This window comes from Lethenteron reissneri, chromosome 19, assembly GCF_015708825.2.
Source record: "Lethenteron reissneri isolate LAM-NWPU_2019-01 chromosome 19, ASM1570882v1, whole genome shotgun sequence".
Taxonomy (NCBI): domain Eukaryota; kingdom Metazoa; phylum Chordata; class Hyperoartia; order Petromyzontiformes; family Petromyzontidae; genus Lethenteron; species Lethenteron reissneri.
The window spans coordinates 386,056-403,032 of NC_083797.1; the positions used below are offsets into that span (position 1 = coordinate 386,056).

General features: G+C 53.3%; 1 protein-coding gene across 1 annotated transcript; it reads right to left on the reverse strand.

The window, feature by feature from the left end:
* Positions 1-4,555: 4,555 nt before the first annotated feature.
* Positions 4,556-16,646, reverse strand: LOC133344080 (circumsporozoite protein-like). Its single transcript, XM_061554028.1, has 4 exons — positions 16,087-16,646; positions 14,473-14,640; positions 11,115-11,219; positions 4,556-7,508 (listed from the first exon to the last, which is right to left on the reverse strand). Exons 1-4 carry the CDS (start codon positions 16,115-16,117, stop codon positions 6,907-6,909), a joined length of 906 nt encoding a protein of 301 aa, XP_061410012.1. The 5' UTR covers positions 16,118-16,646; the 3' UTR covers positions 4,556-6,906.
* Between the last annotated feature and the right edge of the window lie 331 nt (positions 16,647-16,977).

Consider the following 16,977-nt stretch of genomic DNA (forward strand, 5'->3'; position numbering starts at 1 on the left):
TCCACTCCTCCTCCTCCACTCCTCCTCCTCCACTCCTCCTCCACTCCTCCACTCCTCCTCCTCCACTCTTCCTCCTCCACTCCTCCTCCACTCCTCCTCCTCCACTCCTCCTCCTCCACTCCTCTTCCTCCTCCACTCCTCCTCCTATTCCACTCCTCCACTCCTCTTTCTATCCTCCTCCTGCACTCCTCCTCCTCCACTCCTCTTCCACTCCTCCTCCTCCACGCCTCCACTCCTCCTCCACTCCTCTTCCTCCTCCACTCCTCCTCCACTCCTCCTCCACTCCTCCTCCTCCACTCCTCCTCCACTCCTCCTCCTCCTCCACTCCTCCTCCACTCCTCCTCCTCCACTCCTCCTCCTCCACTCCTCCTCCTCCACTCCTCCTCCTCCTCCACTCCTCTTCCTCCTCCACTCCTCCTCCACTCCTCCTCCACTCCTCCTCCTCCACTCCTCCTCCTCCACTCCTCCTCCACTCCTCCTCCACTCCTCCTCCTCCACTCCTCCTCCTCCACTCCTCCTCCTCCACTCCTCCTCCTCCACTCCTCCTCCTCCTCCACTCCTCCTCCTCCTCCACTCCTCCTCCTCCACTCCTCCTCCTTTCCTCCACTCCTCCTCCACTCCTCCACCTCCACTCCTCCTCCACTCCTCCTCCTCCACTCCTCCTCCACTCCTCCTCCTCCTCCACTCCTCCTCCACTCCTCCTCCTCCACGCCTCCTCCTCCACTCCTCCTCCTCCACTCCTCCACTCCTCCTCCACGCCTCTTCCTCCACTCCTCCTCCTCCACTCCTCCTCCTCCACTCCTCCTCCTCCACTCCTCCTCCTCCTCCACTCCTCCTCCTCCTCCACTCCTCCTCCTCCACTCCTCCTCCTTTCCTCCACTCCTCCTCCACTCCTCCACCTCCACTCCTCTTCCACTCCTCCTCCTCCACTCCTCCTCCACTCCTCCTCCTCCTCCACTCCTCCTCCACTCCTCCTCCTCCACGCCTCCTCCTCCTGTCCTCCACTCCTCCTCCTCCACTCCTCCTCCTCCACTCCTCCTCCTCCTCCTCCACTCCTCCAGATCCACTCCTCCTCCACTCCTCCTCCTCCACTCCTCCTCCTCCACTCCTCCTCCACTCCTCCTCCTCCTCCACTCCTCCTCCATTCCTCCTCCTCCACGCCTCCTCCTCCTGTCCTCCACTCCTCCTCCTCCACGCCTCCTCCACTCCTCCTCCTCCACTCCTCCTCCTCCTCCACTCCTCCTCCTCCACTCCTCCTCCACTCCTCCAGATCCACTCCTCCTCCACTCCTCCTCCACTCCTCCTCCACTCCTCCTCCTCCACTCCTTCTCCTCCACGCCTCCTCCTCCACTCCTCCTCCACCCCTCCTATTCCACTCCTCCTCCACTCCTCCTCCACTCCTCCTCCTCCACTCCTCCTCCTCCATGCCTCCTCCTCCACTCCTCCTCCACCCCTCCTATTCCACTCCTCCTCCTCCACTCCTCCTCCACTCCTCCTCCTCCACTCCTCCTCCTCCACTCCTCCTCCTCCACTCCTCCTCCTCCACTCCTCTTCCTCCTCCACTCCTCCTCCTATTCCACTCCTCCACTCCTCTTTCTATCCTCCTCCTGCACTCCTCCTCCTCCACTCCTCTTCCACTCCTCCTCCTCCACGCCTCCACTCCTCCTCCACTCCTCTTCCTCCTCCACTCCTCCTCCACTCCTCCACTCCTCTTCCTCCTCCACTCCTCTTCCTCCTCCACTCCTCCGAGCCCGCCGCCGGCTCACGGTCTCGCTCCGGCACGGATCTTAAATAATCCGCCTCATTCTCAACAAACCGCCCTGCCTCATTAACCACTTCGATTTCCGCCACTGCGATGAGCTGCCAAGAAGTGGAGGGATAATCATCTAATTGGGGAACTGATAAGAGGGCGCAATGGTAGTTTGTGATACGTCGTTTATAATTTCCCGGTGTATAACACACGTTGCTACTATGGCGAAGTATGTTTACATGGTATAAGTGGGGCACGATGATCGTCATCAGTACGACCATCCACTGAGCGAAGGTTTTGACTGATAGCTTCTATAGAAAACCTTGGCTGCTGGAGTAGAGGAAGCGTGGAGCAAAGCAGAGTCGAGTGCGATGAGAAAGGAGGGCTAGGATAGTGTGTGGGGGGGGAGTATACTTAGACGAGAGGGGAGATGTACCATCACCACCAAAGATCCCTCGTATAGCCTTAACAGATTCTTGTGGCAAGTGCTTTTAGCGAGCACCTATGAAGACCGGTACGACACACGAGGGGTGGGTGGCCAGCATCACCAGGTACTCATTTGAGACTAAGTCCACCTAGGGGAGGCCCAAATAACTGCCACTGGTATTGGCCGTGAGCGGGAATCGAACACGCGTCGCCGGTTTCGTAGCGCAGTGCGCTCGCCACGACACTCCCGCTCCACTACCCCATCACTACCACCTCCACCACGAGCTGCTGATGTTGCACAGGGGCCACGCAGCAGGCCTCTACGATGTGCCCTGGCAGTCTCCCACCGTCTACTCGTTGGCCTTCTGTTCCCTTGAGTCGTCGGACTTGTGGGGCCCGCTCCACTGCCCGTCTCGGCGATCGGCCCTCCCCCTCCTTCTCCCGATTGACAACTAAACGTGATGAAGAGGCGTGTTTTCGGTTTACGTTCCAAGAGTCACCTCATCTAAAGCCTCGAATCGCATTCCCGTGACGCAACTCAAGAAGATTCGCATCGTGTCCACAGTCTCCAGCGGCCTGGCTGAACCTGGACAGGGCTCGGATGTGTGACCACCCAGCTCAGGACCGGTGCTCGACGCTGCTGTGGGGCTAAGGAGTGGGTGGCAGAGGGTTGTTGTACTGTACTTGTACACTGTTACATCGATGTGATAACCGGGTCAAATAACCTCCACCATGCTCATCCAGCAGTGGATCTACAATAGGACCATACACTCGCAGCCCCCATTATCTAGGGTTGCCAACTCTTAAACAGAACAAACCCGTACATGTTTCTCAAGCAGTGCAGGTCTATTATTAACACTGCGCAGTGCAGGATCGTAAAATTGAATTTAACACACCAACAGCGGTAGCAGACCTCGGTGCAACTCAAATCCTGCCAGCCGAACATAGGCGCCGATTCCCAGACAGGTGACAAGCCCCGAGTATCCCCGCTGAGATCAAGCCAGCCAAGCAGCCACCTGTAAAAGATTTAACGGAGTTACAGCTTCAATCACTCAACGCGTGGTGGGCGGGGGGGCTGGAGAGTCGCCGTGGAGTCGCCTCGACTCAACATCGCCCCCGTGTGGCGAAGCTTAGAAGTCTCCTCTGCGGCCCAGTTGCAGCAGCCCCCTGAGTGGCTGTGTTCAATGCCACGTGACCTTGTGACGCAACAATAGTTCACCCTGAGAACGTGTTTGTGCGTGTGAGTGGCTTTGTATTAGTCATTGTAGCAATGTGTGGGGAATTGTTATATTATGTTAATGATTACCTTCGATACGTTTATTTACACCTTCCATAAACCGTACAGTTGTGCTAAGGGACAGGGACGGGCTAGTCTTTGGGTGAGGGCTCATGTTAAGGTTCATCTTAGGGTTGGAATTCAGCTTGAGAGTATTTGGCTACTATACATTGCTCACGGTACTCCACTTCGTTGAGCTATAATTTGTGACCAGGTCGCTTCTGAGAAAAAGCTATTTAGCTCAACAGGCCTTCTGACCTGGTAAAATAAAAAATAGAAAGTGTCGCTCCCAACCCCAACCTCTTGCCCTCCGTTCTCCTTTGGTCGCGGTGAGGTGGGGCAGGAAGCCGTCAGCCCTCATCTGCAACCCTCTCAACTCCCTGGGTAGTACAAGGGCAGTTGGACAGACACGGAGACAAGGAGACACCCACAAAGACACACAGAGACACACACAGACAGGGCGACACACGCAGAGGCACACAAGAGACACGGACTCACACAGACACAAACAGACACAAATACACACACGGCGACATAGAGACAAACAGACACACAAACATATGGAGATACACACAAAGACAGAGACACAAAGACAAACACAGAGGCCGGAGACCCACACAGGTAAATGGAGACGTACACAAAGACACACAGACACACAGTTGGGGACATTTTTGCCACGGATTTTGGTAGCCTCAATGAGAGCATCACCACCACAGGATCGTGAATTCTCTCAGCGACAACGCCGTTCCAACCACCCACGCACTCACCCACCCACCCACTCACCCACCCACTCACGGACCCAATCACTCACTCACTCACCCACCCACTCACCCACCTACCCACTCACTCACCCACCCACTCACGCACCCACTCACTCACCCACCCACTCACGCACCCACTCACTCACCTGCCCACTCACGCACCCACTCACTCACCCACCCACTCACGCACCCACCCACTCACTCACCTACTCACTCACCCACCCACTCACCCACCCACTCACGCACCCACACACTCACCCACTCACGCACGCACTCACCCATCCTTGCCCACCCTCGGTGTGGCCGCGAAGATCGAGCGAGCTCGAGAGTGAGTGCCGTGGATAATGAGATGAGAAGCACCGCTTTATTGAACCAGACGAGAGCCCATCAGGGTCACCACTTGTAGTTTTACAACCAGTGCAACGAGTGTGGAGATGTCGGCACAAACATGAAGCTGCAAGCACTCTCCACAATGACGAGCTGGGCATTTTGCAACGTTCTATGACAAACCTACGTCACACCTGTCCACGTGGTCAGTATTCGGGCTCGCGTTTTTTAAAGATATTTTGCTCCTCCACCAACTTGCTGTCTTCTCCCCATCAGATATCGTCGCCTTGTCGGTGTTTGAAACTCCCATCTCCCGCTCTGCATCTCTCTCGTTTCTCTCTCTCTCCCTGTCTCTCTCCCACAAGGGGCTGCCTCGTACCTCGTGAATACCCGCAGCTCGGGCCAAAGCGAAAGGCGACCGCGGAGTCGACGTCGCGAGGCGAGACGACTCGGGGCGAGCTCCGCGCTGTGCTCTGTCAGAATGCCCAAACTGGACACGTGACAGACCCAGGCCAACACACACAAGCACAGCCCTTGTAGCTATACACCAAGGTGACGTGTCCAGGGCTGCCCCGTGCCAGCCTGAAGCTTAGTGAGGGGAGAAATGACGTTAAAGTGACTTTCAGGTAGGCCGCCGTACTTCTTTAGGAATGTGACGTCACTGCAGTGGTATTCAAAGTACGGCAAACAACAGTGACGTCACACGAAAAGTCACGGTGAGGTCCTGCTCACACGAGCATCGGGGCATTCGTGTTCATATCCTGTTTTCAGCCCTGCAGAGCCAGTTGTGGAAATTACACATTCCTATGGCGGGGGAAATGCTATCTATAAGACTCGCCTTTTGCCCGTCCAAGGACGGGTGTATTGCAGCAAATCTGAAACTTGCAAGCGAAAAGCAGACCGCGACGTCACATTCATTGCATCAGGGCGCGTGCAGTTAGTAAGGGCGCGGTGACACAGACTTATTTCATTTTAAGGATATAATCCCTTGTTCATCACGACGTCCTTTTTACTTTGATACCTCAACAGCGTCACGGAGATCGCGTGGCGTGAGGGTTCTGCCTTTGTCGTGAGGGCTGTGAGTTGACGCCGAGGAGGGGGGAGGAGGCGCCTCGGCCCCCCATGTGGTGTGACGTCAGTCGATCATGATTATTAATGAGGGGGGGGGGTGTCCATTTGGAGGACGTCACCTGCTCGTGTATATTAATGAGGGGGGCTGGTCGATGTGGAGTGACGTCACGAGCGTTAATGAGAGATATTCCGAGGTGATTCGCGTCGGTATAACCACTCGAGTTTTGTATCATTGCAAGGAGTATATCGGCCGACAGCCGCTCGCAATTAGATGGTCGCGAATCAATAACCCTAGATCAGGGGTCGGCAACCAAAATAACAAGAAGAGCCATTTCTTTCCAATTCGGTACAAAATTCAGTATTTCAAGAGCCGCAATGCATCTGAGTACAACTGTACTCACGTACATATCGTCAAGAAGCAGCCCGTAAAGAGCCGCATGCGGCTCCGGAGCCGTAGGTTGCCGACCCCTGTCCTAGATGAATGAGTTGAATCATCATCCCTCCCTCCGGAGTCGCTAAAATCAGTACCACTTTCTGGGAAAGATCAACAGTGATTGTACTATTGATTCACTTACGCCCGCCATAAGAATGTGGAATTTCCACGACTGTCTGCGGGCTGTAAACAAGAGATGAGCACCAATTCCTTAATGCTAAAACGAGCAGGAGACAACTTTGAGTTGTGACTGAAATGCAGCGTTTGAATCGTCAACTTAAGATTCGTATTGTAAAAGTCCTGCCAACAGTCTCCAGGATACGATGCGACCCACGGAAGCGGATATCGCAGAGCTACCAGCGACGACCCCTTCTTGTCCAAGCGAGCTCTGGTCAACACAGCAGAGGGCAGCACTTGCCCACTTACGGTGCTGCTGGCAGTAATATTCGTCGCGTTATGGTCAAACCATTATTTAGCATTTCTAAGAGGTGGAATTTTGCCAAATTCAACGATGAGGGTGTTTTGTGTATTAATTGGTGGCCGGGCTGAGACTATCAACTCGCGACGGGCGAGGACCCGGCCTCAGCCATCGTGTTGATGATCAACGTTTCTGTTTGTTCGTGTGCCCTGCAGAGCATCTTGAGAACACGTAACATTTCGACACTGTTTAATATAATTACAATTACAATGAGAAGGTGATGTGTTTTCGGACACACTTGCCGAACGGGTGTATCTCTGGATTCAGATGAGAGCTGAGTGTGAGTGTGTGTGGGGAGAGCGCCCTCCACTTGGGCCATACATCATCACCCGCAGTGCAAACCTCAGATGTCAGCCACCGCTGATCCACACTCCGCTCCACCGCTCACTTGGACTTTTTCCCGTGGCTCTTGTTCTCCTGGTCGCTGTCATTTTTGTCCTTGGGATGTTTTCCCTTTCCTCCGTCTCCGTTGTTGCCGCCCTTCTTGGCCGGCTTCGCCCCAGCCTTCTCATCGGCATGGCCGCTGCCCTTTGCTCCTCGCGTCGCCGCCTTGTCGTCTGTCGCGCTGCCCTTCTCCTCCCGCTTCGCCCCTTTCTGGCTGCCCGCGCCGCTGCCTTTGTCTCGCCTCTTCTCCGCTCCCTCGTCCCGAGCGCCGCCCTCTCTCTTGCCCGCGCCGCCGCCGCTACTCACCTTCTCCTCCTCCTTCTTCTTCCCCTCCTCCTCCTCCTTCCTCTTCCCCGACTTCACGCCGCCCGCTGAGCCGCCGGCCTGCCCCTCTCTCCCTGCGTCCCGGCCCTTGTCGGGCTTGTGGGCTACCTTCTCGTCTTTGTCTTCCCTCTTACTCTTCTTCAACAGTTTCTCCTCGACTTCCTTCACCTCTTTGAGAGGTCTCTTCTTGCTGGGTTTTTCCGCCTCCACCACCTTCTCTGCTCGCTTCTTTTTGGCTTTCTTGGCTTCATCACCGGCGGACTTCACTGCGGGTTCCTCTGTGGGCATCATAACAGATACACACACACACCATGTACACACACCCCATGTACACACACACACCATGTACACACACACCATGTACACACCACACACACCATGTACACACACATCATGTACACACTACACCATGTACACACACACACCATGTACACACACACACACCATGTACACACACACACCATGTACACAACACACACACACCATGTACACACACACCATGTACACACCATGTACACACACACCATGTACACACCATGTACACAGACACCATGTACACAGACACCATGTACACACCACACACACACATCATGTACACACACACACACCATGTACACAGACACCATGTACACACCATGTACACAGACACCATGTACACACCACACACACACACCATGTACACACCATGTACACAGACACCATGTACACACCACACACACACATCATGTACACACACACACCATGTACACACACACCATGTACACACCACACACACCATGTACACACCATGTACACACACACCATGTACACACCATGTACACAGACACCATGTACACACACACCATGTACACACCATGTACACACACACCATGTACACACACACCATGTACACACTACACACACCATGTACACACACACCATGTACACATACACACACACCATGCACACACACACACCACACACACACACCATGTACACACACACCATGTACACACACACCATGTACACACACACCATGTACACACCATGTACACACACACACCATGTACACACACCATGTATACACCACACACACACCATGTACACACACACCATGTATACACCACACACACACACACCATGTACACACACACACACCATGTACACACATCATGTACACACACACACCATGTACACACACACCATGTACACACACAGCATGTACACACACACCATGTACACACACAAACCATGTACACACATCATGTACACACACACACCATGTACACACACACCATGTACACACACACCATGTACACACACACACCATGTACACACACACCATGTACACATCATGTACACACACCATGTACACATCATGTACACACACACACCATGTACACACACACCATGTACACACACACCATGTACACACACACCATGTACACATCATGTACACACACACCATGTACACACCATGTACACACACACCATGTACACACCACACACACCATGTACACACACACCATGTACACACCACACACACCATGTACACACACACACCACACACACACACCATGTACACACACACCATGTACACACCATGTACACACACACCATGTACACACCATGTACATACACACCATGTACACACACACCATGTACACACACACCATGTACACACCATGTACACACACACCATGTACACACACACACCATGTACACACACACCATGTACACACCATGTACACACACACCATGTACACACACACCATGTACACACACACACCATGTACACACACACCATGTACACATCATGTACACACACCCCACACACACACCATGTACACACACACCATGTACACACACACCATGTACACACACACCATGTACACACACTACACACACCATGTACACACACACACACCATGTACACACACACACCATGTACACACACACACCATGTACACATCATGTACACACACACCACACACACACCATGTACACACCATGTACACATCATGTACACACACACCATGTACACACCATGTACACACACACACACCACACACACCATGTACACACACACACCATGTACACACACACCATGTACACATCATGTACACACACACCATGTACACACCATGTACACACACACACCACACACACCATGTACACACACACCATGTACACACACACCATGTACACATCATGTACACACACAACACACACACACCATGTACACACACACACCATGTACACACACACCATGTACACATCATGTACACACACACCATGTACACACACACACACCATGTACACACACCCCATGTACACACACACCATGTATACACACACCATGCACACACACACACCATGTACACACACACCATGTACACACACACCATGTACACACCACACACACCATGTACACATACACACACCATGCACACACACCACACACACACACCATGTACACACACACTATGTACACACACACCATGTACACATACACACACACCATGTACACACACACACCATGTACACACCACACACACCATGCACACACATACCATGTATACACACACCATGTACACACACACACCATGTACACACACACACACCATGTACACACACACACACCATGTACACACCATGTACACACACACACCATGTACACACCACACACACCATGTACACACACCATGTACACACACACACACACACCATGCACACACCATGTACACACACACCATGTACACACACACCATGTACACATCATGTACACACACACACCATGTACACACATCATGTACACACATCATGTACACACACACCATGTACACACACACCATGTACACATCATGTACACACACACCATGTACACACACACCATGTACACATCATGTACACACACACCATGTACACACACACCATGTACACATCATGTACACACACACCATGTACACACACACACCATGTACACAACACACACACACACCATGTACACACACACCATGTACACACCATGTACACAGACACCATGTACACACCATGTACACACACACCATGTACACACACCATGTAAACACACACCATGTACACACACCATGTACACACACACCATGTACACACCATGTACACACACACCATGTACACACCATGTACACACCATGTACACACACACCATGTACACACACCATGTACACACACACCATGTACACACACCATGTACACACACACCATGTACACACCATGTACACACACACCATGTACACACACACCATGTACACACCATGTACACACACACCATGTACACACCATCTACACACACACCATGTACACAACACACACACACACCATGTACACACCATGCACACACACACACCATGCACACACACACACCATGTACACACACACCATGTACACACCATGCACACACACACACCATGTACACACACACCATGATAAAGATCCTCCGTATAGCCTTAACAGATGTCACGGCACACGAGGGGCTGAGTGGACAGGACCGTGCCCGGTCGCCTTTGTCTACTCAGTAGCGATGTTTTACACATCGCACCAGTTACTCATTTGAGGCTGAGTCGACCTAGGGGAGGCCCAGTACCTATTAATATAATCGTCACTGGTGTTGGACGTTAGCGGGAATCTAACTCAGGTGACCGGATTCGTAGCACAGCGCACTAACCATTGCACTCCCGCTCTCAACAGGCGCACAATGCACCCACCCACCGGTGTTTCGTAGCGCGGCGCCGCTAAACCCGGCACCACCGCTCCCCACACACGCATCTACAGCCGCGCACTCCCATATGGAGAACAATAACCTGCACACAGTACACATTTCACACGGCACGAAACGTGCAGACGACGGGAGGAGTGGACCTCACCTGGCTTTGCCGACTCGGGTTCAAAGGCATCAAAGAAGAAGGTGAGGAAAGAGTAGCCCAGCCCCGCTTCCTCGTCCACGTCCGCGCGTCCCGTCGCGACGTGCCCTGCAACATCGCCACACGCCCGTCATGCCCCTCGCTGTACGCCCGATTACAACCGCGCCATCTCCACACGTTCGTGAACTCTAACCCTGTGTCCAACCAATTCCTGGGCCCCCATTCCTCTTCACCAACATGCACTGATCTGACCAGCGTGGTGAAGTATGTTCAAGTAACCCTGATCTCCACGGGCCGCCCCCAATCCAGCGGCAGATGAGCTCGAGAGCTGATTGTTGCACGTGAAGGGAAGATGGGCTCACTGCCACTCGAGAGCCTTCACACAATCACAGAGCTCAAGGCGGTGCAGGGAATCGAACTGCGGTTTGGGGCTCAGTTGCTGGCGCTGTCTGCGTGGCCATGTCACCGCTCCTGTGAGTGAAGTAACACATCAGCAATCCACCTCATTCACACATCTGTTCCTCTAAATGCAATATACAGGTATTGTATAAACATCCCGTCAGCCACACCGCCTTTTCTCGGAGAGTGCAACATTTCAGCACCATTGGTTCAATCCAAGCAAACTCTGAACAATGTCTCAACAGCAGAGTGAGGCTCGCCTGAACGATCACTGCAGAACTGCCAGATGTAGAAAAGCCAGGAGCCCCTCAGTGACATATGACGGACAATGGCAATTTCCTGGAAGAGTGGACAGCTAAGGGATGGGGATAATGGTGGCACACGGCGATTGAAGCTTCATCCTACAGAGAACGCATGCCGCCTGTGTTCTCTTTCATAACATTGGCATTTACTTAGGAAAGCCTCACTGAGCCTCAAGACTATTTTCATGAGGGTGCTGCTACTTTGGAATGCTTGGCCAATTCCTTGGCAATGCGAGTTTGGCTTCGCATGGAGAGCAACCCGGAGAACGCGGAGAAACCCCAGCACGCACACGGGGGCGGGGGCGACAGTTAACGCTCCGCACAGATAGATTCACAAGTCCACTGCTAGAACGGCCATATCCTGTCCAGATCGCAACCGGAGCTTACCACGCTTGCTATCCCCAACAGTCCCACGTGCAATTACTCCCCGGGTTCGGCCCCAGCTTGGCTTCTGGATACCAGCGGCGCAGGGCGCATTGAGGGCGCCCTGCTCGTGGTGGCGGGGCCAGGGAGCCGCGACCGGCAGCGGCGCAGCTCTCGCTCGCCTCCAGCCATTACCGCACAACCACATCTCTTGTGCGGTGACCGTGGTGATTGCGAGGGTGGTGGTGATGGTGGGGAATTGTTTTCAGAACTTAAGAATTGTTTCGCGATTTTTCTTTGGATAAAAAAAACGGATGTCATCTACTTTCTAAAATTATCTTTGCTGTATTCTGTTTGCGTGTTCGATGCGATGGGGCCTTAGATGGGAGCCCTGTGTCAAAACAGCGCCACAGGCTAATTACCATCAAACGGACTTGACTCGAGTGTGCATGCTGCGCAATTGCACTGGGGCCCAGGGGTCAGGGGGCCCAGGTTCCGGGCTCACCAAGAGGAGATTTGGGGTCAGGGGGCCCCGTTTCATTGTTTTGCGCCTCGGCGCGCACCAACCACGCACGGCCACCGGCGCGGAGGCTCGGGAGGGCCGCTGGAGCGCGCAGGTCGGGGCGGTTCGTCTGCGATTCATTCGAGAGGGGGAGACGGGGCGGGAGGGCTGCCTCCTCTGTAACTGAAGCTCGCAGCACTGCAGGAGACGCGAGGATGCATCTGCACGTATAAGGGCACTTGGCAGAGGTGCCCAAGGATTATATTATTACTCAGTGGGCACCATGCGCGTTGGGATCCGGTTTCAGCTGCCCGAGATTAATAACGTGGCGTTTTAATTTAGCGCCGCTCATTCAAAGTGCACCTCTCACAGTCGCCGAGTAGGAACCACAACCACGAGCTGGAAGGTAGCAGCAGCAGCCAGGCGGTGAACTGGCGCTGCCAACATTTGCCCAAGTTCTGCAGTCCTCTATATTTTAAGAAGTTTTCAACCGATTAATACGTGTTTACATACGTAGGAGTAAGCTTCGCATGCGAGGGCGCAACACTATATTCCACGCAGAGGGAACAGATGGAAAGTAGTTCACACTTTGCTGTACCGCCTCTCCTGGCAAGTCAGGGTACGGCACCTCGTCGACGCTCACGGGAAAGAGTTTTGCGACATTTGTGTGGTCCGACAACCCCACCTTGATAATTCTGGGTGGCAGGCCAAGTGCATCACTCCCACGGGCTTCTCAATTCGTCGAGCGAGTCGATGGTCTCTGCCCTGTCGCCAGTGACTGCAGGGCCTCTAACCGGGCCCGCTTTCACTCGCAGCCCATTCAGAACCGGGCTCGAGTGTCCCAGGGGACAACTCGGAACAAGGGCGGGGTGGTAATCAGTGGCCCTCTGGTCAATCGGATTTCCTGCTGCTGCTGCGTTGGCAGCGGTGCACAAGCACAGCCAACAAGAACACTCAACACGTTCGTCAACAACCACACTGCGTGGCCTTGAATGGAATCACACATATATAATAGGTGACGTTTCGGGCAATGGTCCTTCGTCATAGCACATGAATAGAGATGCAGTAGAGAGACAGAGTGGATGATAAGAGTTGGAGACCGCAATTGCTTGCACCATGCGGCCTGATCAGAATTTCATTTTTTAAAATTTCTGATTACCTCTTTTTAAATAGGCATATGAAAAGTTACCCAACAGCAGGTAGTGATTAACAGACCACCCCTTCAATAATCACAAAGTATCACTGTCACTAAACAAACGCATATATCTGATAAGTAAAATAATAAAACACTGCTAGGACACTGCATTGTGGGAAGATGTGTTCTTGTGAGGACAAAGCATGACCGACTGAGCAATGCATTCTGGGCCAATTCACCGCCGTCTCAGTAAAAGGAATTGAACTGCCCTACATTCCTGGTTCAAAAAAGTGTGAGAAATGCAATGCTCTCTTATGACCTGCAAATGCAATCTCTGGGGGCCCAGAAAGGGGGTGGGGGCGGTGAGATGTAGCTCACGAGACTCACGAAGTCACTCCAGTCACTCGCTCGCCTTCTCATCACTTCACGTTGACTGCTATCGTGGTCAACGTGAAGTTTTCAAAGAACTTAACTCATCGATTCCTCCAACCGTGTTGAGGACCCGGTCGTGGGGCTCCGTGGTCGGTGGGGCTTAGCCCCTGGAACGGGCGAGACCCTAAGCAAGCACGAGGTGGTGGTGGTGGAAACGCGGCATTTGTCTGCCCCGTGCATTGTAAATCAGCCGTGGTTACAGCCTAGCGGGCCGGCCCGCAGCCTCACCGACGGACTGCGAGTTGACCCATCCCAGAGCCACCACGGAGGCTGCGAGCCACAGAACCAGCAGAGAGCCGAGCACGATCCACGTGCCCAGAGCCACAGGAGGCTTCGAGGAGGAGGCAGAAGCCGGGGAGGGAGCGCACAGCTCGGGGGAGTCCTCGGCAGGCCCGGCTGAGACGCGCGCAGAGACACAGGCAGGTATACAGAGAGACACACATGGAGACACGCACAGACGCAGAGAGACACAAATACCCATACAGACACCGAGACACACGCAGACGCATACATACACGCTGACACTCACGTACACATGCAGACACAGACATACGAAGACACACAAATACGCATACATGCACCCCATTTTTCAGCTCCCACTCCGGGAGATGAGGTGGAGCTGGCGACCTCTGGATCGCAGTTGCTCCATGAGTGACACCAATCCTTACGCCATTGCTGTGGCAGATGCCTCCGTGCCTGAGTCACAGAGCCAAATACTGCTCGAGACAGCGTTACGTGGCAGACCGGTATTAGCCGTGTGCGTATCTCTTGCGGATATCGATAATTCCAGAAACCCGATTGTAACAGCCAGAGATTTGCCGAACCCGTACACACAGTGTGACTGGTATTGGCCAAACATCCCAATGCTGAGAAATATCTTGCACATTACTCAACTGGGATCAACACAAACACAGCAGCGGCAGCCGGAGCGACATCAACCCCTCTGCTGTGAAAACAGACTTGGAAGGGCCCTCCTGAAACTTAGCCTTGGGACTCGGGGTGACGTTCCTGGATGTGTGAGTGAGTGAGTGAAAGTGTTTTACTCATCGCAGATGTGAAGAGCCGCACATGCACAGCCCTCGTGTCAATCCACTTCTGGATGAGCGCCTCGCTACGCGGTAGTCATAGTGCAGGTTGGTGAATGCGGGCAGCACAGGCGCGGGAGCACAGCAGTGCAGTACAACCGTGGATGTTGCTGCACTGCTCTCTGCTGCCCAGAACGAAGTCCCGCAGCAGCCTATATCACCTTGTTATGCACTATCTAGGCTGAAATCCCGCTTAGTTTCCGAGATCTGACGAGCCCGGGTGCACTCTGGGTGATTTGCCCACAGAGAGGTAACGACACACAGGTGTGCCGCATCGCAAGGGCAAACGCTATCAGCCTTATCTAGACCACCAGCTCACTAAGAACTGCACACGTGGCCTTTTTGTCTTTCTAGAATAATCGACTCAAGACATTTTGAGAGAATGTGGCCATCCAAACGGGCAGCAATGCAACACATTAGCAGCACTTGCTCGTGTTTTGGAAACGATGTGTGCGTATGTATATACTGTATACTGTGTATAATGTGTTTATATTGCTTTGGTAGTGGTGAATAAGCACACATAACAACTCATTTAAGGGAATTGGTGCTGCGAAGGAAATTGCCCAAAATGTCGCCTACCATATTTTTTATTTTCATCTTAAGGCCACAGTGACATTGAATATTCTGTAAAATATGCATAGATATAGGACTCCCCGGTCTCACGAAGCTGAAATCTAAGTGAGAGTCAGGACGCGAGTGAGAGGGAGAAAATCACAGGGATACGAGGAGTGGAATGCGTGGTGATTCAGCTCCGTACCTTCATGGGTGTCTTCTCCGGGGTCTCCCATCAGAAAGGTTGCTCCTGCACTTAATCAGACGCGGCGCTCCCTCCTCCTCCTCCTCCTCGCACCTCGCACCTCTTCACACAAATCCCGTGCACGAGCCAAAGGGCCTGTCCCTTCTCTCTGCGTGGCCCCTGCGGTGAGCTCCGTGTGCGGTCCCCTTCGGCTCTGGGGGTCTTTGTTGAGGCCGCAGGAAAGTCTGTTTGTCTCAGCGTCGGACGGAAGATGGCTTCGGTGTGGCCCCAATGTGGCCCCCGTGGACCCCACGGCCCAAAATAGTCGCGGTGTCCGCTTTCTGGCGCCGTTTATAACCTCGCGGGCGCGGCGGCGCCAAGGGCACGGAGCGAGCAGCGACCAACTGGCTGGGCGCTGATTTAAACGTGCACCTAGCCTGGCACGGCAGTCGCGCACGCTCACCCACACTCATAGAGACACTTACACGAACGTAAGTGTGCGTGTTTTATCGACGCGCACCTCATGCACCGTGCTGGCATTCATAGGCGCTTGCTAACAGCACTCGCCCCAACAGTATGCCATCCTATTCGGGGGCCTTTGGTGTCTTCTGTGCTATTTATATCCGTGTAAACATTTCGTCAAATGCACAACAGCTGGTCTGATGAGTTCCACAGTTATAAGATGCGGACCGTGGGAGGGGTGGAGACGGTTTGGGAGGCCTTCATCCAACAGTGGATGAACCATGGCAGCTTATGATCCTGTATATACCCACCGATGTATACTGTACACCTCGATATAGACCAGTCCCAGGGTCGATCGTCACAGGATCTGTAAACAGTGCAGTACAAATCACTCCCGCCGGCTGTGTGTCTCGTCATGCATCGAGCAGCTGGTGACCTCAGTTGCACGCA